The 26,583-nt window shown below is 42.6% G+C and overlaps 1 protein-coding gene across 1 annotated transcript in view; it reads left to right on the top strand.

Annotated features, from left to right (window-relative positions):
• The window catches only part of MTAP (methylthioadenosine phosphorylase), a 54,356-nt gene extending 28,719 nt beyond the window's left edge, over positions 1–25,637 (top strand). The window contains exons 5-8 of the mRNA XM_056117107.1: positions 10,761–10,863; positions 14,336–14,575; positions 19,812–19,934; positions 24,420–25,637. Of these exons, the coding sequence (XP_055973082.1) occupies positions 10,761–10,863; positions 14,336–14,575; positions 19,812–19,934; positions 24,420–24,458 (505 nt within the window). The 3' untranslated portion in view covers positions 24,459–25,637. The remainder of the gene's footprint in view (positions 1–10,760; positions 10,864–14,335; positions 14,576–19,811; positions 19,935–24,419) is intronic.
• The last annotated feature ends 946 nt before the right edge of the window (positions 25,638–26,583 follow it).

A 26,583-nucleotide genomic window follows, 5' to 3' on the forward strand; every position in this document is an offset into this window, starting at 1 on the left:
CCGAGAAACCTCAATGAGCTTGGTTATCATGTGGATATGGTCGATGCTGCTGAATCCTTTGCGGAACCCTGCTTGCTCGCATGGTTGTCCTTCATCTAGTGTTCTGCCAATCCTATTTAGGATGACTCGAGTGAACAACTTGTAGATGACAGACAATAGGCAGATCGGGCGATAGTTGCCAATGTCATGGATATCTCCCTTCTTGAACAGTAGTACGGTCCTGCTGGTTTTCCATTGGGACGGAACCTTGCATTCAGACAGGTAGCGAGTGAAGAGCCGAGCCAGTGTATTGATGAGTACTGACGGCAGGTTCTTCAGGTGTTCAGGTCTGACCTTGTCTGGGCCGGGTGCTGTTTGTTTCTTTACCGACGAAATGGCGTGTCGGATTTCGGAAGGGAGAACGTTGGGAACGACATACCCATCCTGTGGAATTTGGTATGTCGGCAAGTGGACATGGCTATCGAAGAGATTTGAGTAGAAGTCATGGATAATCTTCTCCATTGCCGTTCTGGAGGATGTGATGGATCCATCAGGACGTCGGAGGGCAGTCATCTTGGTCTTATAGTTGGCGAAGGACAGGCGGGCGTTACGAATACTTTTCCCGGCTTCTGCCGCATCTACCAGTACTTCTGCTCTTCTCTCTTTGAGGTCTTCCTTGATCGCATCTCTGCACTGCTTTGCGAGCTTGGACGTTAGTTTGCGGTTGCCTGAGGCATGCGCCAAACCACGCTGGCGAATTAGCTCAAGAGTTTTCGAAGATAGGCCATTTTTTGTGGCTATCTCTCTCTTGGCGTTCCTCGCACATTCATGGAGGTGCTGAACCAGTCGATCGTATTCCTCGTCAATGTTGTCAACAATGGCATCTTCCCATGTTGCCGCAATAGTACCAAAGAGTTCCCAGTTGGTGGTCATTCTGGGAGTTCTCTTTTTGAACTTTGCAGCCCTTTCTCCCCGCTCTGTGAAGTAGAATTTTGCACGAAGGAGACGGTGGTCCGATCCCGTTCGAAATTTTGGGACAACAGCGACATCAGTCAGGCAAAACCGTCGATTGAATATGATGTGGTCTATTTCGTTGTGGAATCGTCCACCGGGAGACTCCCATGTCCATCGTTTAGATTCTGCCTTCTGGAACTGTGAGTTACCATGAATGGTTTTGGTCGACATGATGAACTCAGACAGTCTCTCACCCTGTTCGTTCGTTTTGTTGATGTTTTGTAAAAAAAAAAGTGTTCTCACTTCTCCCCTCTGTAAGATTGACCCCAGCTCCCTGAACATTTGAGGGATTATGAGTGCCAACTACCCCCCAGCCTCAGTTGAAAATCTGCTAATAAAGTTTGGATTCTCCACAAATGTTTAACTATTGGTGGTCTGCTGCTGACCAGAAGCTCTGACAATAATGTAAATCAATGAACCCCTACTTTTGTATTCTTGCCTATATTATTATCATTACAAAATAAGACAAAATACATTGATATTAAGTGGATCATTATATAGATGACTTCATCTCAGTTGTCTTCATGTTGAGTGAGCAAGGAGAGAGAGATTACATTTATGGAAATAATGTGTAATTTCTGTTTGACTGTTGTGGTTTTTCATTTCTTTAATGATGTTTCTGCACGGTGCTAATCTTTCCACTGCTGGCCTTAGGTTCTGTGTCATAAAAGAAGCCAAAAGCAGTCTTAAATTTCTTCAGAAGCCTTGTGCCAAATGGTCTGATTTTGCTTTCTGTCACTGGTTCCAAATACCCACTCATTTCATTTTCTATTTATCCCTCTGTTATATCTCTCTGATAAGTGGTCAATCTTCATGGTGAAATCCAGGCTATTTGAGAGCTGACTTTTGTTTCAAATTCCTTCTTTTCTGGGCTGAGAGAGTGCCCCACCTTCCTCCTCTTCTAGGTTCGATTCCTTGGAATCCTCATTCCATGACTGTTTCTTCAAGAATTTGATCCTACAATTAGGAACATGCTCGTATTAGCATATTAGTGGGGTTTTGTGTGTGTGTGTCTAAATCACACATGCAAATAACATTCAGGAATTTAGGAAACTCACTCTTGATACTGTTACCCTTTAAACTATGCATGTTGCCTAGGGTATAATTACCTTTTGATCTAACCAGATGGTGATTTTTTTTCCAGCTCCACCCATTTGTAGTCTTTGGTTTGGGTTATTCTTTTTTTATTTAAAAATTTGTTCTGATGTATGCTGAAAACTAGAATTCTAGCACTATGCATATGGGTTTACAAAACATGCTCATTTTAACCATATGTTAATCATAAATAGCCCAAGTAGAGAGGTTAGTAGTGAAGAAGAAAACTCTCCTGTGATTTTGTTTAGTGTGTGCCCTTCTATGGCCCCTTAAAGGATAATTTGGTTGAATCTAATAAACTGAAGATGTAGGGGCTAGAAAGATAATACAGTGGGTAAGGGTGCTTGCCTTGCATACTGCTGACCCGGGTTCAGTTTCTGGCACCACCAGTAGAGACTTCTACTGGGCACAAAACCAGGAGTAAGCCCGGAGCTTACTCCTGGTGTAGACTTTTCCCAACCCAAGAAAAAAGATGTGTTTGTCCATTGACTCAAACCATTTTCTTGGCTTATTGAGAAATACATAAGACAGTGCTTCTGGGGAACCTGACTAACTTGGGGAAATGGCACAGTTCTGAGTGAAGCTTCCTTGCTGTGTATTCTTGGGATCAGGTTTGGGGCCTTCCATGGTCCTAGCTGAGCTAGCTAGAGCTCTTTTTTTTTTCTCTAAAAGTTTCCTAACTATTCTCTTACTTTTCAGCTATTCTCTTAATTTGTTTTCTGAATCTGCAGTTAGGCACCACCTAGTCTGCCTCATAGCCAACAGTTGGAGCTGTGATTCACTTGAATGGTTTTCTTGGGGAGCATTTGTTTTTAAGTTTCCCGTCAGTATTAACTGCAACTCTTTTTTTCTCATCTCTGTATTTGTAGGAACGTTTCTCATAGGCGAGCTGTGGGCAGTGGAAGTAGGGGCTGTCATGATAGCTGAGAGGATGGTCCTTTGAGAACACCTTCGTGTTCGCTCAGTGCAGGCTTTAATGGAAACAGGGGAAGCTTTATAGGTTTAGGTTTCTTCCTCACCATCACTGTCGTTCCTTAGTTCATCAATTTACTTGAATGGGTGTCAGTAACGTCTCTTTCATCCCAGCCCTGAGATTTTAGCAGCCTCTCCTTACTCGTCTTTCCTAATGCTGCCGTATTGGAGGCTCTTTCAAGGTCAGGGGAATGAGACCCATTATTGTTACTGTTTTTGGAATATCAAATATGCCACAGGAGCTTGCCAGGCTCTGCTCTGTTTGTTTTCTTAAAAACAAATTCTGGGACTGGAGTGATAGCACAGCAGGTAGGGTGTTTGCCTTGTATGCAGCCAACCCAGGTTCGATTTCCAGCATCCCATGTGGTCCCCTGAGCACCGCCAGGGGTAATTCCTGAGTGCAGAGCCGGGAGTAACCCCTGTGCATCGCCAGGTGTGACCCCAAAAAGCAAAAAAAAAAACTGAAATTCCATGTCCATCATTGTTTGGGTGGCTTTTGGTGATACCCGTTCTCTTAAACCATGCTCCTTACAAAGAACCGTTGCCTGTTCTGCTAGGAAATTCATTGACTTGGTGTTTTCATTGTAGAGGGTTATTAATATGTGCAGTAGTTGGAAGCTACCACAGAGCAATAACCTGTAATTCTACTGTGGACCAAGTATTTCTCTTCATCTTGTGCGCTACTCTCAGCATTTCACTGGAAAAAAAATTAACAAAGTCCTGACTTTGAGCTTTAAATAAGCAAAAACTGGGGTGTAGGCAAGCAGAGATACTAACCCCAAGAGACCCAGCTAATGAGTGGGTGTTAAAGGCAGCCGGCAAGGTCTATTTTCGGTTGACTAGTAGGTTTCCCATGCTAATAGGAGGCGACATTAGCAGTCCCCTGCTTAGCTGGAAGGGTTATTGGCTGCAGCAAGAGTTGGGGACCAAGGCTGCAGAGATAGTACAGGAAGAGTACAGGAAGTAGGGCACTTGCCTTGCACATGGCTGACCTGGGTTCAGTCCACAGCACCCCATACAGTCCCTCAAGCCCTGTCAGGAACAAACCCTTAACACTTCCAGGTTTGGAAAACACCCATACCTATACCCCCCTCGTGTCCCCCCACCGCACCCCACTCCCCCCAAAAAAGTTAAGAATAGGCCTTCAACATCTGTTTGTCTTGCTATTACAGAAACCATAACAGGGTTGGCTCTATCACTTTTTTCCCCCCTGTCTCTGCTCCAACAAATGCTAGCACTCGTAGGAAAACTCAGCAACATAAACTGGTATGTCAGACAGCAGACTGGTGCACACCAGTGCTGTCCTTGGGTGTAGGAAGATTGAAAAGAAGTGGTTTAGGGGCTGGAGCGATAGCACAGCGGGTAGGGCATTTGCCTTGCACGCAGCCAACCCAGGTTCGAATCCCAGCATCCCATATGGTCCCCTGAGCACCGCCAGGAGTAACCCCTGAGCATCGCCGGGCGTGACCCAAAAAGCAATAAAAAAAAAAAGTGGTTTAAACAACACGGGATTGATTCTGTTAAGAGCCTCACATGGATCTCAATGGGTCTGGATCAAGTGTTAGAGGACCGCATTCTCTATTGGACACTCAGGAGAATTCATTTCCTTGCCCTTTGCCCTCTTTGTTCTGTGACTTATGGTCAGCTTGGACGTGCCAAGTCCTCACCCTGCATCCTCCAGACCCGGCCCTTTCACCTCCCTCTTCCAGGTGTCAACCTGTGCTGACCTTCAGGCTCACCTGGATTATCCAGAAAAATCTTTTTGCTAGAGCGATAGCATAGTGAATAGGGCATTTGCCTTGCAAGCGGCCAACATGGCTGACCCAAGTTCGATTCCTCCGCCCTTCTCGGATTGCCCAGGAAGTTACCGAGAGTATCTCACCCGTAACGCAAAGCCTGGCAGGCTACCCATGATGTATTCCATATGGCAAAAACAGTAACAGCAAAGTCTCATGATGGAGATGTTACCGGGCCCGCTCGAGAAAATCGATGAACAACGGGAGGACCGTGACAGTAACAGTGAACATAAGGTCAGCAAGTGGGCAATTTTAATTTCATCTGCAGCCTCACTTTCCCCTTAACATATAAAGGGAATATATTCACAGGTTCTAGGCTTTAGGATGTGGGTGTGTTTGGGGTGGGGGCATTCCACCAGCCTCTTGCACAGATCACTAGGATAGAGCCTCCCCTCCTGGACTCTGTTCTTGGCTTCAGGTTGCTTCAAGAGGTATGTGAGCTTTCCTGTTCCTCAGGGCCACAGCCCCCTGGCAGGGCCTGGTCTAGTTGAGCATCCTCTGAGGCAAACTTTAACCCCAGGTTCAAGAATAGATTCCATTTTTCCTTCCTGGAAGGAAGCACACACTTCATTAAGAGACCCCTGGGTTAGGGAAAAGTGCTCACTGAGGCACTGCAACAGGCAAGTTTCTTCCCTTAAGCCATCTGTAGTTCTCTTCCAGTGAGCTCCCCTTCCCCTCTCTCTGCGTGTAAGGCCATTGGAATGAGTACTGGGTGCCAGCTAATGAATCTTTACCTCATTGGTGCTCATGGCAGTAAATACAGTAGCTTGGCAGCAATTAAGAATTTGTCCCCAGAGGCAAACATTTGACATGCGAAACCAAGATGTTATTGTATCTGAGTATCAGGATGTTAACAGCTGGCAGTTTTTGCAACCTGTTTTCATACTTAAGCAAGGTGACAGTGGAAAGACTGTTCGTACTTTCCTTACAAAGAAAGATTCCAGGAAGATTAATATGCTCAAGGCCGCACAAAAGTTCAGTAAGTGCAAATTCAGATATAAAAGCTACCATTCCTTAACAGTTGCCCAGAGGCAACAGAAACTGAGAGAATAGGCCTTAAGTAGCCTGCAAGGGGTGGAGGGTGGGGGACTAGGGGGAAGAATGTAAAAAAGTGTCTGTCAACGGACTTAGAGACAGTCTGGTAGGTGGGAGAGAACCTGGGACACTGGTGAAGGGTTTGGTGTTGGAACATTGTATGCCTGAAACTCAGTCATGAATAACATGGTAAATCACAGTGCCTTAAAAATATTTTTCAGGGGCCGGAGCGATAGCACAGCGGGGAGGGCGTTTGCCTTGCATGTGGCCAACCTGGGTTTGATCCCCGGCATCCCATATGGTCCCCTAAGCACCACCAGGAGTAATTCCTGAGTGGCTCTAATTCCTGAGTGCGGAGCCAGGAATAAAGCCTGAGCATCACTGGGTGTGTCCTGGCATCGCATATGGTCCCCCAAGCACTGCCAGGAGTAATTTCTGAGTGCAGAGCCAAAAATAACCCCTGAGCATTGCTGGGTGTGACCCAAAAAGCTATATATATATATATTTTTTTTTTTTTAATTTTTCAGTTTAAATTTGAAACAAATCCCATAACAATAGAAAAGAACAATTAAAGATTGGGCCTTTAAAAAACAAAATTTTTATTTTCTATATTGTTGCCATGTCATGCACATGTGAATAGCTGTTCTGTTTATAAAACTCTTTTCTCTAGCATTTGGGCATGAGTTGGTATGTCCAGGTTCCCTGTCAACAGTCCTCATTACGTGACTGACAGGTTTTACTTCTGGCTTCCTCTGAGTGGTAAACACTCTCACTTCTCTAACAGAAAACCTCAGGGAGGACAGGAGCAGTGACAATCTTGCATATTTCTAGGACATAGAAAGATCCTACAAGAGTTGAGGCATTTGCCTTGCATGCATGAAATATCCAGCACCTCATATGATACGTCTAGCACCGCCAACATCGTACCCTGGGCACAGCCAGGTGGGGCACCATACAAACAAAAATGTATGCAGACTTTTATAATAGAATTATTCCTGAAAGAATTGTACATTTCACTGGTGTTGATCTGATTTCAGCAGAAAGCGTGACTCATCATTTATACTGTGTGGAAGAATTTACATTTGTAATGGTTTGTTTAGATCCTTAAAGAGCCCAGAATGTGCAGAAGACCAGATAAGTGGGCAGTTTGAAGGATTGGTGCTTCTCATCTGAACCTTTTGGTTTAGGATCTTGATAGTATAACTCTGGAACTATTAATAACATTAAGTTTGTTGGGGGTTCTTTTTTAAGGGGAGACAGTGGTGGTGGCGAGATTCTCATTTCTTGCCCCTTTACTTGGCCTCTTACAATATTGGGTGTTCTGAATACCTACTTCCTCAGCCACCGCATCTTGTGGGTCCAACTCTTAATTCTGTCCCAGGCCCAGATTCACATCTGAGCTATTGAGTGTTTCTAAGCACCATGGATGACTGAATCCTCACGATGCTCTTCTACAGGGACAGATCAACACTAATATTTTACATCTAGCGTGAGACTGATCAACACTAATATTTTACATCTAGCGTGAGACCCAGTTGATATATATGGAGTTGATTCCTCCATCTCTGGAGGATGCTGAAGTGGAGTTTATTTTTGCTTGTGTTTTTAAAAAGAACTTGTCCCTTATATAGGAGTGCTGCAGATCTTAGTCCTTGGATGATAAAAGTCATATTTCTCTGCCAGAATGTACCCTCTTTCACTGGGAATCCTGGATGGGACAATGGACAATCAGAAAGATGTGGCAGGTCTTTATCAGATGCATAATTGATAGTTAGGAAGCTTTAAAAAGAAAAATGTAAAGTGTTCCACTTGAGAGAAGTTAAAACTGGCATGAGTGTTACCTGTATACAACATAACATTACAGCATGTATAATGCTGGAACGATAGCACAGCAGTAGGGCGATTGCCTTGCATGCAGCCAACATGGCCGACCCGAGTTCGATTCCTCCGCCCCTCTCGGAGAGCCCGGCAAGCTACCGAGAGTATCTCGCCCGCATGGCAGAGCCTGGCAAGCTCCCCGTGACGTATTCGAGATGCCAAACACAGTAACAACAAAAGTCTCCAATGGAGACGTTACTGGGCCCGCTCGAGCAAATAGATGATCAACAGAAGGGCCTTTATTATAGCATGTATGTTTTAGGGTCAGACAGAGAGTTCAGAACAAAGAGGACTATTGAGCCTAAAAGAAAAAGATGGAGGCAGAGGTAATTAGGAAGGAAACTTCTATGGCGTGGAGTCTGTTGGAATAGAGCCATTGAAGGGTTTCGTGGCCCTAATTTCTTTCTGAATCACAGCTACTGTTGGTGGTGGAATTGCTAATAACTCACTGAAGGCTGAAAACCCTCCAGAGATGGAGTATGAAGCACTGATTATTGACCAGTTTGACAGAAAATGTTTGTACAGACTGGGACAGTCGATTGACCTGCACTTCAACTCTCCCTGGGTTAGATCTGACAAAAGGGGTTGGGAGGAGCAGTGACATGGTTTTCATTTCTCCAGAGCACCAACATCTGGATCAGCACCAGCACTAGGATCACAGTATGATATGTTGACACTGGCATGGCAGTTTGTGATAATGAAGCCAGTTTAAAGCGTGAGCCACCAGGGGTGCACGCCATTGTCGACATGTCACTGCACGACAGCCTGTGAATAGTAGCATTAGGGTAGGTAGAACTGCCCGCTGCTTTAGCACTCTTGGGCTCTTCTCCATACTGTCCTGGAAGTCTTGCTTATACCATCTGCCTTTTCCTGTCAGTTGCCCCACCACCACCACCTCCCCTCTGTAGGAAAGACATTATTACTTGTGAGTTCGACTTTCAGTCAGACGCATAATGACGCAGAAAGTCATGATTCTTTTTTTTTCCCCTTTTTTAATGAATCATCATGAGATACAGTTACAGACTTACGTTCGAGTACCCATCCCTCCACCAGTGCCCTTTCTCCACCTCCAATGTTCCCAGTGCCCCTCCTGCCAACCCTACCCCTTCCCACACCCCCCTCTGTGGCAGACACATTCCTTCTCTCTCTCTCTCCTCTCTCTCTCTTTGTCTCTCTCTCTCTCGTTTTGGGTGTTATGGTTTGCAGCATAGGCACTAAGCAGCTGTCATATTTGATCTTAGCCTACTTTCATCACGCATCTACCATCCCAAGTGATCCCTCCAACCATCATTTGCTTCGTGGTCTCATCTCCATCCCACCTGCCTTTTCCCCCAGCACAGGAGATCGGCTTCCAAGCCATAGGGCCACCCTCCTGGCTTTTATCTCTACTATCCTTATGTGTTATCCTTCTATTATGTTACTTTATATTCCACAAATGGGTGCAGTCGTTCTGTGTCTGTCCCGCTCTTTTTGACTCATTTCACTTAGCATGATGCTCTCCATGTTGATCCACTTATATGCAAATATCATGGTTTCATAGAAAGTGATTTTTCTTGAAAGGTCTGGTGAGAAATAAGAATTTCCTGGGTGACTTGACACTGGATTCTTTTTAGCCTTTTTTGTAGATTATAAGGTGTTTTACTTGAGCCAGAAAGCTAGACCAGCAGCCCAAGTGCTTGCTTTGCACAAAGCCAACCAAGTTTTATTCCCAGCTTTATATATGGACCTCAGAATACAGCCAGGAGTGATCCCTGAGCACAAAGCCCGGAGTAAGCCCGGAGCTTAGCCGGTGTGGCCCAAATGCCATCACCACCACCACCACATCTTCCTAACCCCCAACACACACATTAAAAAGATGGTTTACTTAAAATGTTAAACTAAGGGGCTGGAGCAATAGCACAGCGGGTAGGGCATTTGCCTTGCACGCAGCCGACCCGGGTTCGATTTCCAGCATCCCGTATGGTACCCTGAGCACCGCCAGGAGTGACTCCTGAGTGCAAAGCCAGGAGTAACCCCTGTGCATCGCCGGGTGTGACCCAAAAAGCAGAAGAGAGAGAGAGAGAGAGAGAGAGAGAGAGAGAGAGAGAGAGAGAATCTTAAAATATATCTGCACAAACTGATGCTTCCTTTAGTGGGTCCAAAGCATGAAAAACGTTGGTGGTGGGCAAGAGTTTCAATTTAGAGACCTGGGCCATAAAATACAAGTTTAGGCTGAAAACTAATAAAGCAGGTTTTTAAGATTTTTTAGGATGTCAGGAATATTTGCTTAAAGTCTATAATATTAGCCAATGCTGGAAAATTCATATTATCTTTACCTGATTTAATAACATTACTGTAGAAAATAGTCCACATATTTTTGGCCATGTATAAGTAGGGATGAAATGGTGACATCCAGGATTTGCAACTGTGGAAACTCCATCAGATGAAACAAGTTTGATGAAACTTGGAAGCTATTGATTCTAGGTGATGGATTTAAATAGGGTTTGCTATACAGTTCTCTCCATTTCCAGCAATTGGAAGCTTTGAGTTACCTGCCCTCCTGACCTGCAGTGGAGTCCCACATGCAGTCCAGTGTGTTGACCTGTCACAGCTCCCCCAGCACAGAGCTTCAGTTACCATTGTAGAAAGCATGCTGCCTCAGAGCGAGCCAACCCAAACACTTCCCGGAAGCTGCTTTTGTTTTATTTTGAGTAAGGACCTGAGCTTGGCCGACAGTGCTGAGGCTGGTGGGTTTTGGGGTCCCTCGGAAAATCCCTGGGAAGTGCTGGGTAGCAGCTGGCAGAGGACATGTTGGGGACCTTATTCAGGATACATACACATGCATCCTGCCACCTAAGCTGTCTCCCAGCCCCGACACTAAACCTACCCACTGACTTCACTGTACCCAGGATTGCTGATTCTGGCGTGAGGATCAATGCTGTTAGCCCTTGATCGGGGTGATTCATTAGCCTCTAAAGAATTTTTTCCTAAAGGAACCTTTTATTTTTACAGGACCACTACAAGGCCTCAGACCTTTTACGATGGGAGTCATTCTTGTACGAGAGGCGTGTGCCACATTCCAATGGCTGAGCCGTTCTGTCCCAAAACAAGAGAGGTTTGTAATCTTTCTGGAAGGTGTGCCAAAATAAAATCATCAGCACTTGGGAAGGTGTCTAGAGTTAAGAGTAATTGGCTAATTAATAGTGCCAGAAAGATTGTTCAGTGGATTGCCTTGCACTGTATTGCCTTGCATGTGGCCAACCTGGGTTCGATCTCCAAAATCCCATATGGTCCCCTGAGCACTGCCAGAAGTGATTCCTGAGTGCAGAGCCAAAGTAACCCCTGAGAATTGCCAGGTATGTCTGCCCCCCCCCCAAAAAAAAAACCATGGCTAAGCACATGATTCTTTATTCCCTCTGATTTGATTCATATGCCAATTGTATGGGCTGGAGCGATAGCACAGCGGTAGGGCGTTTGCCTTGCACGCAGCCAACACGGCCGACCCGAGTTCGATTCCTCCGCCCCTCTCGGAGAGCCCGGCAAGCTACCGAGAGTATCTCGCCCGCACGGCAGAGCCTGGCAAGCTCCCTGTGATGTATTCGATATGCCAAACACAGTAACAACAAAGTCTCCAATGGAGACATTACTGGGCCTGCTCGAGCAAATCGATGAACAATAGGAGGACTGTGACAGTGCCAATTGTATAAGCAGCCGTTACCCTTTGCTAATGTAATACCTCTCTACTCTTAATCATTTGTAAATGGGTCAATGAAAATTACCTAGGGAACCCAATTTGAACAGTTAAAAATTAAGAGTCAGGCCAGAGAAATAAAACAGAAATTAAGACACTTGCCTTGCATCTGCCTAACCCTGGTTCTAATACCCAGCACCGCATAAAGTCCTATGAGCATGTGCCAGAGTCACTCCCTTGTATAAAGACTAAGAGAGTCCTGGAGAAGACAGCAGTTAGAGAAAATACAAAAATCAAGTCTTTCGGTTATGACATGATCTTATGACTGTGAAAGAGATGTTCAAACATTGTCATGAAATGCAAAGATTCCGTGGTACTGCCCCTTGGTGAGCTACCACTGAAACTGCTGACCTCCATATGACCTTTTGTGAACTGATGAGGAAGTAGACCGATGGATTGTCAAGTGGTAAGTAAGGTGTGTGATGGTTTTTATATAATATTCATGTGTATAAAGAGATCCATCTGGAAGTAAGGTATTTCTGGAAAGTTGGTCTGAAAAAAAATGATAACAGTGGTTTTCCTTCAGGGGAAAGAAATTTGTCACAGGGCAGTGTTATTTTCTGTACCTTGTGCAAGTGTTAACCTGTTTTTGAAAAGTTGTTTTAGATCATCTAAAATGCACTCCTGAACATTCTTACACATTAGTTATATTTAGCCTGGTGATCTAATGTTGCTAAGACACTTTTCAAGGATAGCAGTAGATTCAGGAGTTCCACAATGATTACTCAAGACAGGGAAATGAGGTCATCTTAGCTTCAGACCTTGAACTTTCTTGGGCTGTAATTTTAATTTCTGCTCTGTTATCTGTTATCTACTGAGAGTACAAAGTGTCAGTTCTCTGACAAAATCCAAGAGTCTGTCACTGTCGGACCACATCCCTTAGCCTCGCTCCCTACCATGCCCCACTCCACCCATCCATCATGGCCTCCCCCCCTCCATGGGTGCTGGTGGGGACTCACATGGTGCAAGCCATTGTCACTGGGCTTTTATGATTTTCCTCCAAACATCTCTAGAGGAGCCCTGAGGTTAGATGGAGATGTACCCTTGGCTATTTGGAATTTTTTAACATTTAATGAAGGCAGTACTGGACTCTTGAAGTTTTGAAAAAGAAATTGTGGGGAGAGAGGAGTGGTTTTGATTAAGGTTAATCTTATTTTCAGCAAATAGAAGATAACGAAGCATGATGTAATCTCAACTGTTCGTTGTCTTTGGCTACTCGTGGTTCTAAATTTGGAGTTGCCCAACTCTTATTAAGATTCTTGGTTCTCTGCCATGGTAAAGTATAAGTTGTTTTTAAGGAAATAGGGTTGATTTTCTTATCTGGCTCAGACATGTGGAAGCAAGACTGGCCTAGAGTGAAGCCTTCTATTGACTTTGAGTCAATGTACACATATAAATATATAGTTCTAAGAACCTTTGCCAATTATTTGACAAACATGTGTAGAAACTACCTGTGTGTATTGTTAAAAGATAGTATTATTGAAAGTGTTTTGTTAAAGCAGGCCAGAGATAGTACAGGAAGTAAGGTGCATGCAGCCGACCCAAATTCTATCCCTGGCACCACCTAAGGCCTCTAAGCACTGCCAGGAGTTACCCGAAGCAAAACACAGAGCCAGGCATAGCTCTTAAGGCAGCACTGGGTGTGGCCAAAAAAGGGACAAGTTTATTTTTTTTTTTATAGCTAGTGTGTACAGGTGTCTGACACAATTGGTCCTATGTATCCATTACTTCATTTAATCAGTATTCATTTTACAGTTTGTTTTTTTTTACTAAGACATTACGAAGGTTAGAAGATTTTTCAACTGTACTAAGTAGGTTTTAAAGGTTTTATAAAAATTTATTAAAAGAAATACTGAGATGCAGTCTAAGAAAAAATGAATTAATAAACTGAAGTTTAAATATGTGTTACTAATTAAACACTGGACAAAATCAAACTTTACTCGTGTGGTACCCAAGAACTGAACTTAGAGTTCTAGACCCAAATGAACAGGTTTTTAAATAATTTTTTAAAAACCTGAACATTTTGCTTCGCTAGCAAACATGCTAAAATAAGTTTATTCCCGGACAAAATAATAAGAAGAACAGCAACACACAGACTTCATCTGTTTACCTTCTGGCCTGGGAGGGCCACCGGTTGGCAAAAAAACATACTTTACACCTCCCTCCCCCACCAAAAAATACTTTACTTTCTTTCTTCGGGTTTTGTATTTTAAAAAAAAAGCAATAAGAATTTTTGAGGAGCTTAGAAATTGTTTCCAGCTCATCTCTTTAAGGATTGCTCCATGATGAGCAGCACCTTAGCTTAGCCTTAGAGGTTGAGTCAAGACAAGTCCGTATTCACAGCCCAGCCTCACCTCTTCAAGCTGTTAAGAAGCGAGATTAAAGTGTGTAAACAAACTTCTGGTACTTAGATAAAGCTCACCATCTGTTCTTAGTGTGTGCCACGGACTGGAGGATCAGAGGATTTTTTGGTTCCCAGGGTTTGGGGTGGTTATTTTGTTTATTTTCTTTTGTTTTGGGGCCACACCTGGCAGTGCTGGGGGTTTACTCACTCCTGGCATGCTTGAGTGACCATGTGGTGCTGGAGATCAAGCCTCAGCCTCTCTCATGTGCAGCTGTTTGTGTATTCCATTGAACCATCTTTCTGGCCCCCTGAGGATTTCTTGAGTGCATGAGGATTCTAATAAAAACTCTCCTACTGTTGCCCAGGTTCTCTTGGTCTACTGGTAGAGGCATTTATCATAAAAATCATTCTAAATTTATCGAACATCGGGGGAAGTAAGATTTTTAAGCTGTACTTATATTTCTGTGTTTTAAGTCTGTGGTTCTTTTCTAGGTCCTCATAGAAACTGCCAAAAAGCTTGGACTCCGGTGCCACTCAAAAGGGACAATGATTACAATTGAGGGACCTCGTTTCAGCTCCCGGGCAGAAAGCTTCATGTTCCGAACCTGGGGAGCAGATGTGATCAATATGACCACTGTTCCGGAAGTGGTTCTTGCTAAGGAGGCTGGAATTTGCTATGCGAGTATTGCCATGGCAACAGATTACGATTGCTGGAAGGAGCATGAGGAGGCGGTAGGTGGATTTCACGTCTGAGCTTTAATGCCAGCCTGAGTCTCCAGGTGTTTTTAAGCGCCACTTAAAGAATGTCTGACTTTCTGTTGTGGTAGTTCCAGAAAGTGCTATTCTACCAGACTATGAAGCCAACATTTTGTTTAAATGCATTGTGTTAGGTATTGCCCAATACTTTCCATGGTTTCCATGGAAGATAGAGCAAAAAAAAAGTTTTAAAAAAGGACATTTAACTTTTTCCACTCTGGAGAAGTCTGTGTTCTCTCTTGAACACCAAGTCCTTTCTTTCTCTCCCATCACATCTCTCTCTAAATTTCTCTCAATAAAAACAGTTTTACTTGAAAAAGGAGGATGAAGGGAGGGAAGTCTTATCCAGGATCTCGATCAAACAAGTGTGTCGTAGGCATACAAATGGGATGGGAATCACATTCTAAGGATAAAAAAGTCCTTATTCTAAAGGATGAAAGAATCTTTCGGTCATAATTTCTTTGAGCTATTACAGTTTATAGTAGTAGGTTTGTTTCCAGAGGGAAAAACTATTTTTTCTTCTTGGTAAAAGGACTCTCTTCGTATTTACCTATTTAACCTACCATAGCTAAATGCTTGGTATAAGACGAGCCAATATTCAGTGTTTCGGGGATAGGAGAAAGCTTAAGCAAAACCCGGAGTGATAATGAGGTGTGATATGCAGGCATACATAATCATGTGACAGAACCAAATATTTGAAATCTAGGAAGCCTTCTGTACTTAAGTGTGCCAGGAAAGATGAATCTGATCAGAAGGAGAGTAGAAAGGATGGAGTGGCCTTGGAGACCAAGTGGAGGGCGGGGGAGGGGGTTCAGTTGGAGGTTAGTGAGAGAGACTTTATGCAGGAAAGATAATATGATTAAGCTTCCTAACTATTCACATTTCCAAACTCTGGTCTCATAATTTCTAAGATTTCATTTTGGTGTTTGGTGCCAGCCCTAGCAGTGCTCGCTGCTTCCTCCTGGTTCTGCATTCAGGGATCACTCCTGGTGGTGTTATGAGAACCACATGTAGTACAGGGGACTGAACCAGGTGGGATCTAACATGAAAGGCAAGCACTTTAACCCCTGAACTAACTCTCCTGCCCCGTTGCCTCAGAATTTGTAAATGTTCAAATCACGGCCCCTTAAATTTACGACTTGAATTCGAGTCAAGTCTCCTTTTCATCTATCTGGTTATATATCTCCTAATTCAGAGAGATGGACAAAACTAAAGTCAAGGAATGTTGAAGTCAGCAAGAAATGTAGGGATATGAATACATTTAGGAGAGGGGACATGGATGGAGCAGGGAACGACTCAACCACCATCTCAGAGCAGGTGTCCTGTTGCCTATCACTGTCCTGTTGCCCGTCACTGTCCTGTTGCCTGTCACTGTCACTGTCCTCCCGTTGTTCATCGATTTGCTCGAGTGGGCCCAGTAACGTCACCATTGTGAGACTTGTTACTGTGTTTTGGAATATTGAATACGTCACGGGTAGCTTGCTGGGCTCTCCAAGAGGGACAGAGGAATTGAGGCCGGGTTGGATACCCTAGGCAAGGCAGATACCCTAAAATGGGGAGAAATTTCTGCTGTTAGTACCCACCTTTGTGGAGCTTAAGCTACAGGTGAACGCTGTTGCTTAGTGTGCAACAATGCCTTACCCTTGCTTTCTGCTATAATATACTACACTGCATGCTGGGATGCTTTCTTTGTAAGAGATTTGCAGATCGTGACACAATCTGATTTGGCAACTTTGGTTATGTACAGAGTGCTCAGCCTCGTGGGTTGAAGAGATACTTCTACTTCATAGGAAATTCTGGAGTCAGCAAGAAAATACAGGTGTATGAACACATTTAGGAGAGGTGACATGGCCACGCTCTGCTATGCTTTGAAGAAACCCAAGATTTAGGGGCACAATGATTAAGTCTTTCTTTTATAGACCCTTCCCACAACTACATACACTGCTCACTGCTGTGGCATTCTGCTCATTTAGTGACATGTTTAGATGGTCAGACTCTGCAGAGCACACGGGACTTTCCGTTCGTGGACCACAGGATGTTTGGAACTCATTTAGATCTAACTCAGTTCAATGCAGAGGAACTTAACCATGTTTGAGTGGTAAAGCATGAATGTAAATAATGACAGATGGCACAGGAAGGCCTAGGTAAATTTGGCACCTCAGCCACTGTGTGTGCTTGTGCTTTCGATCAGTTGTGTAGCCCAGGTCCTTACACATGCCTGTTACCTCATTCATGTGAGACTCCAGGCATGTTCTGCTCTTCTGTAGAATGGAGCCAGGGCTTGTGGGTAGACCATGTGAGTTGTGCAGTTACAGTTCTGACCCTGGGGGTCTACTGGGAGGATTAATCTGGATGACACGTGCAGAGCAGTGTGGTAAAAGCATCCATTGGTTGTCAAGTGATAGCTATAATGATTGGGGAAGAAGAGAGACAAAAAGGAGTTTGTAAAGAAGGACACTTAGGGTCGCCGCATGGATCACCCAAGAAGGGCAGGGAAGAGTAAATAGAAAGTGAAATTTTGTTTGTTTTTGTTTTGTTGTAGGGCTCACTTCTGGCCCTGTGATCAGGGATTATTATTTTTGGTGAGACTCAAGATACCATAGGGGGTGCCAGGGTTAGAACCTGGGTCAGATACATACAAGGCAGATGCCCTACCCACTGTACTATTGCTCTGGCCTGCCTGCCTGCCTGCGTGCCTGCGTGCCTGCCTTCCTTCCTTCCTTCCTTCCTTCCTTCCTTCCTTCCTTCCTTCCTTCCTTCCTTCCTTCCTCCCTCCCTCCCTCCCTCCCTCCCTTTTCTGTAGTAGAGTTTCAGGCATACGTTCTTGCCCCTGTTACCTCCTGCCACCTGTTTTGACTCCCACCTCCCCCTCCAAACCTCCACTCATTTCTCTCCTTCACTGGTCTTTTCATTTCTGTAATCTAAGGCCAAGATTTTGACCTTGCAATTCCCTTGTCATGTCATCATAAAAACAGATTACTCTGTTTCTGTCTTCTTCTTGACTTTGCTTAATAGCCTCCAGTTCCATCCAAGTTGCATCAGATTGCTTTATTTCTTCATTCCTTTTGACTGCATAGTATCCCATTGTGAGTATATCCAACATGGAAGGTAAATTTCCTGATTCCTTCGTGACTCTTCCTTGGAAAGACTTTGCTTTAATTAGTCTTATCCCTACACCTGGCTGCTGATCAGTATTTTATGGTTCTAAACGCATGTTACTGTTTGTGGGAAGAGTCTATAAAAGAAAGATGTAATCGTTGTGCCCCTAAATCTGGGATTTCTTAAAAACATAGCAGAACATGGCCAGTACACTATCTCTGATTTTCTATTTTCTATTCACAACTTTTTATTTTTTTTCTATTTTTCTGTTTTGGTCATATGTTACAAAAGTTTATAATAATACAAGCTTTTGTGAAGCCAAAATCTGGCTTCAGCCATTATCACTATATATCTTTTTTTTTTTTTCAATTTTTTTGTTTAGTTAGTTTTTGGACCACACCCAAGTTCAGGATTTACTCTTGGATCGGCACTCTAGAATCACTCCTACTGGTGGGGCCGGAGCAGTAGCACAGTGGGTACGGTGTTTGCCTTGCACACGGCCGACCTGGGTTCAATTCCCAGCATCCGATATGGTCCCCCGAGCACCACCAGGAGTAATTCCTGAGTGCATGAGCCAGGAGTAGTACCTGTGCATTGCTGGGTGTGACCCAAAACAAAACAAAACAAAAAAAAGAATCACTTCTACTGGTGCTTGGGGGTCCATTTGAGATGCTAGTGATTGAACCCAGGTTGGCTTGAATGCAAGGCAAATGCTCTGCCTGGTGTAGTATTGCCCAGACCCTCACAATGTACCTATTATAACCCATAATTATATCCACTGGGAAATATCTAACATAACCAAATTATTGTTGATTTCCAGCAATGATTCCTTAATTGGAGCAATAGCACAGCAGGTAGGGCATTTGCCTTGCACGTGGCTGGCCTGGGTTCGTTTCCTCCGTCCCTCTCGGAGAGCCTGGCAAGCTCCCTGTGGCGTATTTGATATGCCAAAAACAGTAACAACAAGTCTCACGATGGAGACGTTACTGGGCCTGCTTGAGCAAATCGATGAACAACAAAAAGACAGTACTACAGTGACAGTGCTACCAGGAAGCACAATAAAGTTCGTTGTTTATTTGGTTGTTTATTTATTTCACAAACATCTCTGTAATATATGATTACAGATTACACTGCTTGAGTATGTGTGTAAGATTCTTCTTAGTTCCCATCACTAGAAAGCAGAGAACAGTCTCAAGAAACTGATCTCGATCCTTTAGGCATCTTCCAGCTTGTTTTCTCTTCAACAGGATGGTTTTATCTTTTTCACTGAATTCTGGATTGCTCTATCATTGCCTTGTTAGCTTACTGCCTAGTTAGCTAACCAGTTAGAGTCATCTTCAGTCTTCCCTCTTACTTTCCCTTAAGACCACTTAATACCGGCGCTAGGGCTGGAGTGATAGCACAGCAGGTAGGGCATTATTTGCCTTGTACGCAGCTGACCCAGGTTTGATTCCTCCGCCCCTCTCGAAGAGCCTGGCAAGCAACCAAGAGTATCTTGCCCTCACGGCAAAGCCTGGCAAGCTCCCCATGATGTATTTGATATGCCAAAAACAGTAATAAGTCTCAATTTGTTGTGAGATGTTACAGGTGCCCGCTCGAGCAAATCGATGAACAATGGGAGGACAGTGCTACAGTTTATTTGGTTTGGTTTAATGATGTAGCACCCATCCATTTAGGAGCTGTGAAAATGGCGATACTTTGATTTCATTTCTTTTTTCTTAATTAGCTAGAAGACTTCTCTACAGAGATTTATGCTTACTGATTGGTTATCCAATATAGCAACAGATTCAAGCTAGAATTGATTCTAAGAACATCAGGAAAATAGCTTCATCTTTCTAGTTGTTATTAGCCCATTATACATACATCTGAGAGAGTTTATCAGACATGGCCGAAAACCAGTGGTCCTTTTCAGAGATGTGTTCTTCAATATCTCTCCCATGGGATCAAGACCATCATGATAAAAATGTAGAACTTGGGCTTAGTGGATTAAATAGGAGTCAGTTGTCTTCACAGATCAAGTAGAAACTTACGAAAATGTTATACAGAAAGTAGTGGGATATAAAAAGTAATGAGATTTTTCATTGGTAACATTTGTGTGCTACTGTTTCTCTAGGTTTCAGTGGACCGGGTCTTAAAGACTCTGAAAGAAAATGCCAATAAAGCCAAAAGTTTACTCCTCACTACCATACCTCAGATAGGGTCCATGGAATGGTCAGAAACCCTTCATAACCTAAAGGTAAGTATCTTCCTCCATCTGCATACAGACAGCTCAGAGACCCTTAGCTACTTTTTATCTTATTTGCATTTCACCCTTCATCCATCTCAACATGTACTTTATATTTTCCACAAATTTTCATGGCATTTACTACCACACTGAACACTTGTGAAATTTGTGCAACCTTTTTTTTAATTCTGACTAGTAATGTAAGACAGCAGAATATCAGATGAAACTTTGACACTTTATTATTACCTCGTCTGGAAAACTCTTCATTTTCTCCTGCCCTGCAGTAAACTCCCAAATCTTTTTTTTTATTATTTATTTATTTATTTATTTATTGAATCACCGTGGGAAAGGTTACAAAGCTTTCAGGTTTAGGTCTCAGTCATGCAAATATCAAACACATTTCCCTTTACCAAAACTTATTTTTTACCATGAAGAACCCCAATAAAACCTCACCCCCCACCCCTCCCAGTCCCTGTGGGGTAGATGAATTCTAGTTAACACTCTATCTGCTTTGATTAGATTCATTGTTTCAATAAAAGATTCACCACTATTATTTAGAGTTTACCCCCCCCCCCCCATCAGACATGCTGAAAAAGCATTGTGAAGTGATTTGCTTTCTACAGCTGGGTTCAAGAATTATATGTTTGTTTTGGATTTCTGCTATTTTACTTATTGACCCTGGAAGTATTTCTACTGAAAGTCAGATAGTTAAGAAATTGGTTTCTGTGCTCTGGAGACGTGGCCGTGCTGGAGAGCTGCTAGTGGGGGGCAACTGGTGGCCTTGGTAGGGCGTGAAGGGCGGACCGAAACGCCCCCCTTCCCATGAAACTCCCAAATCTTATTTAGAACATTGACGGTGCTTATTCTGCACGTGTCTTCCATTGTTCACAGAGCTCTCTTCCTCTTTGGTAGATCTATGTAAAAGGTTGGCAGTCTTTAAGGCAAAATACTGACATACCAAAATAGTTTCTAGGGATGTCTGCTTCCACTGTTTTTAACTAGTGATAAACATGGGTTGAGTTTCAGTTTGCTAGCTTTTCGTCTCAAGTACTATTTTCCAAAGTGTAATGTGTGCTGGTTTAAACAGCTCAGATTTGCATGATGTGGCATTTGGTATTCTTGATAAACTTCCTCTAATAAAAAAAATCATCCCACATCGACATGGCAGCTTACCCTTAGATTGTCTAATGCATCACTATCTGGCATCTTACACCAGTGGTTGGGAGAAGAATTGGAAGGTTGCTCTGAAGGTTCACTCCATGAATTACCCTCGAGGAGCCCAGGAATGAAGGTCACTAATCAGGGTGTTGAAGAAACAGTGTAAATGTGTCTATAAATAACGATTGCAGATGGGAGTTGAGTTTGCCATTTACAGAATATAAATGCTCTAACGTGGGCTTTTTTTTTGTTGTTTTTTGTGTTTTTTGTTTTTTCCTTTTTGGGTCACACCTGGTGATGCTCAGGGAACCATATGGGATGCTGGGAATCAAACCCAGTTGGCCACGTGCAAGGCAAACGCCCTACCTGCTGTACTATCACTCCAGCCTCCATGGGCATTTTCAAGATACCAACATACACAAATTGAGAGATACTTTGCGTACTTGCAAACTGGTACGCGAAGCTCCAGCACATCACTGTAACTAAGGTGACTGAGTCAAAAATCATGGAATCTGACATATTTCTATTAGACTTAAAGTTCATTAGGAGTAGGAGAACACATCTCTTAGTTTTCTGTAGCCCGGATATTTAAGAGAGAAATTTTCTGTAATAAGTAAGTGATGGTGGGTGTGACCCCCGCCTACTGGAATTTGGAGGATCTGGGTGGAGGATGCTCGACTCCAATCCGAGTAGGCTTGGAGATCTCGGACACACTCACCACCTGGTCCCCTGGCGCCGTGTAATCCCATCAACGGCCAAGACTCAGAGACTATAAAATCCAGCTCCTGGAACCGCGTGACATACGCGGCCGCGCAACATCTTATCAGGACATCTTTTTATGACATCTTATTATCTCATTCCTACTTTGGACAAACTTGCAGGCTATCAAATGTAGCCTGCCCACAGGGCAGAGTCTGGCAAACTCCCTGTGGCGTACCAAATATGCCAAATACCAGTAACAATGATGGGTCTCATTCTCCTAAAGAGCCTTGAATATAATCTCAGGGCTAGGATGAAAGAGATGTTACTGGGGCCTGCTCGAGGCAATCGACGAATAACAGGATGATGAAATGAAATGAAATGAAAGTAAGTGATAACCCGTTTCCCCATCAAATTTTTCATTGCCATTGAAATAGTTAATCTTTTTAGTAATCGTAGGGAGAGGACAGTAATAGAGGTCAGAGATATGTGGCTCAGGGGTCATATATAGTTCGCATATCCAAGGCCCTGGTTTCAATTCACAGTGCTGCCAGGGGAGGGGAAGGCAGTGGACTACATGAAATAAATTCTAAGAGTTGAAGAAAGTTGGAACTGGAAACAGTCTCATTTGGCTAAGTATAGTTCAACAGGGCAGCATGAATGTCGCTGGTCTAAATAAGCACAGTTGATTTGCAGGAAATGTGACTCATCCTTTTGCTGCTGTAGAGGCTAGCGTTGCTAGCCAGTTAGCAAACAGTGCACTTACTATTTCAGTTTAGTTTTAAGTAAAATTGCTTAGATGTTAAAAATCAGCATTTCCTCCTTCTCTGAAGCATGTGGAAGCATATGAAAAAATGTGTAGTTTTGTATATTGTTCGGATTTGAATTTGGATAATGATGGGGATCAAGGCCAGTACTTCATACTTGTAAGCCATGTGCTCTTCCACTGACCGACATTATATAGATCATTTTCCCAACGGCTCTGTGCACAAAACATTCATTGGATGCTAAGGAGAAGAATTGAAGCAGTGATGCTCCAGACAAAAGGGACAGTCGTGAAAATAGGTAAAGGAACAAACATGATCTCTCAGTATCTGTATGGCAAACCCCAAAAGGAGTGAGAGAGGGAGAAGCAAGTGCCTGCCATACAGACAGGATGGAGGTGTGGTGGGAGGGTAAATGGGAATATTGGTCATGGGAAATGTGCACTGGTGAAGGGATCAGTGTTGGAACATTGTATGACTGAAACCCAATCATGAACAACTTTGTAATTGTTATCTCATGCTGATTTAATTAAAAATAAAAAAGGGGGTTTACAGTCATCTTCTCCACTTTGTGGTATTAAGGAAAATCATACTAATAAGCCCTAATTCTGGGAAATGTTTTCAGTCCTCAGCTCTGGAAAATATCTCATTCATTTCAGAAATGCACATAGTGGAATTACCTGCCATGTTAAACTTGTATTTGCAAAGATGTATAAATCTTGCTGTGATTAAGATCTTTTCCTATTGGGAGATTCTATCATATTAAGATCTCAGCGATTATTTTTTTAGCAGGATAAGGGAACAGATACAGGTTGCGTAACCAACAATCCAGGCTAGGGATTAATATATAAAATGTCTTCAAAGAAATGAAGATAAAATGAAAATCAGAACAGGGGCTGGGGCGCCACGGGTAGGGCATTTGCCTTGCACACAGCCAATCCGAGTTCAATTCCCAGCATTCCATGTGGTCCCCCGAGCACCACTCATTTATTAGTGCAAAGCCAGAGTAACCCCTGTGCATCACCAGCTGTGACCCAAAAAGAAAAGGAAATCAGAACAATCCTCTGAGCTAAGCATTTTGAATCTTACCTTTATGAAAGGAGCATGCAGGAGTTTATTTGTTTTGCTTTGTTTATTGTGGCAAACAAACAAAGGGTGTTTAGGGGTTACTCCTGGCTCTGCACTCAGGAATTACCCCGGATAAGCTCAGATGACCATACTGGATACCAGCGATTGAACCTGGGTCAGCCAAGGCAAGTGCTATACCAGATTTACTATCAGAGCTCCTCTGAAGAGTTTTTTCTTTTTTTTTTTTTTTTTTTTGCTTTTTGGGTCATACCTGGCGATGCACAGGAGTTACTCCTGGTTCATGGACTCAGGAATTACTCCTGGCGGTGCTCGGGGAACCATATGGGATGCTGGGAATCGAACCTAGGTTGGCTGCAATCAAGGCAAGCGCCCTATCTGCTGTGCTATTGCTCCAGCCCCTGAAGAGTTTCTTTAAAAATCTGGTCCTGGTTTGGGATATGTATTTTGCATGCAGAAGCCCCAATTTAGTTTCTGTAGCACATAATCTGCATACATACAGACAACACACTACCCAGAGCAACCCCACCTCCTCCACAGTACGTATAAGCTCTGGAAATCACTAGAGGTAGGTCACCCCAACATGTGCATGTTCCTTGAGTCTGTAACATCGAAGCTTATTATTAACAAGCTCTCCAGATTATGACCTGGAGTGCTTATTAAACAAGCTTTTGACATCACAGACTCAAGGAACATGGCACTTTTCTTAAGATCTTGCTCACACAGGCTTAAAACTTACTGCTTATAGGACATGCTTGGTTAATTGTCGTTTCTGCCTACTTTCTTTCAGAACATGGCCCAGTTTTCTGTTTTATCACCAAGACATTAAACTAGCATGCTTCCTCAGAAAAAAACAAGAGGACTTCCTAATTCCGGTCACATCGGGAATTTCTGCTTAGCTTCAAAAACCATGGAAAAGACATGCAGCTTCCAGGCCCTTGTCCGTGAAGGAAGAAAACATGATAAGACAAGTTATCAGAAATGCTTTCTAAAAAACTTGGACTGCTTCAACAACAACAAAACAAATTGGAAAGCAAAAGACTGGTAATCATGTGAGAAAATTCTTACTCTTTAGAAAAAAAACAGGACCACACCATTAACCCTTTCCCTATTTAAATTTGTACCAATAAAGACTGGGAGGTAGCATCTAGTTTCCTGTTGTCTTCCTGTGAAGAAGTATGAAAAAGGTATGACTGTAAATTTAGGCACCCAATTTAGGAACGTATCTAAGGGCTTAAAAATACTTAAATACTTTGTGTTAGTTACATCTCTTAAAGATTTTTGATAGAGTATATAGACTAATGTATAAAGAAGAATGCTAAATATGTTAGTTGTCACAGCAAATATAACAATCTGAATATAAAAAAATGAGGTAAATTATGGCTTAACTCTAATTAGAAGTTGAAGCAGATGACAAAAATTCATGTTTTTATATCATGTAAATGCCCTAAAAGAAAATTGGTTGATCTGTAACATGAACTAAAAAGGAATATATAAGCATTTTTTACAAAACTTAATTTTATTTTAAAAACCTACCTACATGTACAAAAGACTAGGAAAGAACAAATATAATTCTATTACATTTGAGGAGATATGCTGGATAAATTTTAATTTTCTTTGTATTTTTGTGTCTTCAGATTTTTTCAACAATGAAAATAATCAAATACCAAAATTGTTTTTAAAATAAAAATGGACTTAAATCTAGTTTTTGAACACAGTGTTTCTGGTAAGCAAAATTTAACATATTGATAGGAATAAAAGGTTAGAGTTCATCTTTAGTTTAAAAAGGATCATTAAGGACATGTGCGAGTACTTGGATTTTGCAACAACTTAAAATCTGATTGTTTAAAACTGAGCTAGTCTTAAAAGTTAAACTATATAAAAGACTATACACACATTATGGTGTGTTATTTTTTTTAATATTTGGCTTTCTGATTCTACTTTATGAGTTGAACTATCTTATGTGAGTTGGTGATTTTTATGTTTTAATAAAGAAAATAGAAGCTTGCTTTTTAATGTTTTTTATAGTTAATTTTGTAGGAATGAGTTTTATTATCTAGCACAGAAAAATCTTTGTTTTCCACAGAATTACTTTTCTTTTTTCACTGTAGTCTGTTACAAGGTCCTTTCATGATGTATCTTTTATCTGTTTAAAGAGTCTGTGAAGTCTGAGATTGCCTTTAAGATAAGAAGCTGCTAGTTGTAAACAATAAACCCGTTACCTACCAGCATTAATACTGAGCTCTGTGACTTCCATGGGATTATGTCTCTTGGATTCTCCTACAGTCATTTTGATTCCATTTGTACATTAGTGATTCATCAAGACCTAATGGATATGAACGTTTCTCTGACTTTGTAACTCAGGATTTTTCTCACTCAAGTAATATATCTTCACTCTTGCTTTCCTTCATTCTCAGTAGATGCTGAGGATGTTAGGGCAGAAATGTAGGCTTCTCCCCAGTATCTCCCAAGTGTATTCTGGGAAGTTCCCCAGCATCACCATAGTGGTCCTTGCAGCCCTTAGCGAAGGTGGGCCTAAGTAACTTGGCATGGCGAAGTCCAAGCACTGGACTATCCTTTCTGCCTGCTTAGCCAAGTATCACCAAAAGTGACCTTCAGACTTCCTAAGCATCGCTTGGGAGCCTCTTCCCCCTCATCATAGCAAATTTTTTTTTTTGCTTTCTTCAGATACTACAGTTCCCCACAAGTTACAGAGGTACTTTTCTGGGTCCACTAACTGTTTTTCATACTGCTTAAATGAGTACATTTGTGTTGCTATCAATCATATATTGACAAGCAATATAAATTTCTTGTGCCTCATTACTGGCCATTTATTTCTGAAACACATGTAGGCGTTTCATAGTGACCTTTTCTTTTTCAACTCCCAAAATGAAGTGAACACTATGTGGGGCTGGAAAGATTGTACAGCGGGGAGGGCACTTGCCTTACATGAT

The sequence above is a fragment of the Sorex fumeus genome, unplaced genomic scaffold (genome assembly GCF_029834395.1).
Source record: "Sorex fumeus unplaced genomic scaffold, SorFum_2.1 ptg000034l, whole genome shotgun sequence".
Lineage (NCBI taxonomy): Eukaryota > Metazoa > Chordata > Mammalia > Eulipotyphla > Soricidae > Sorex > Sorex fumeus.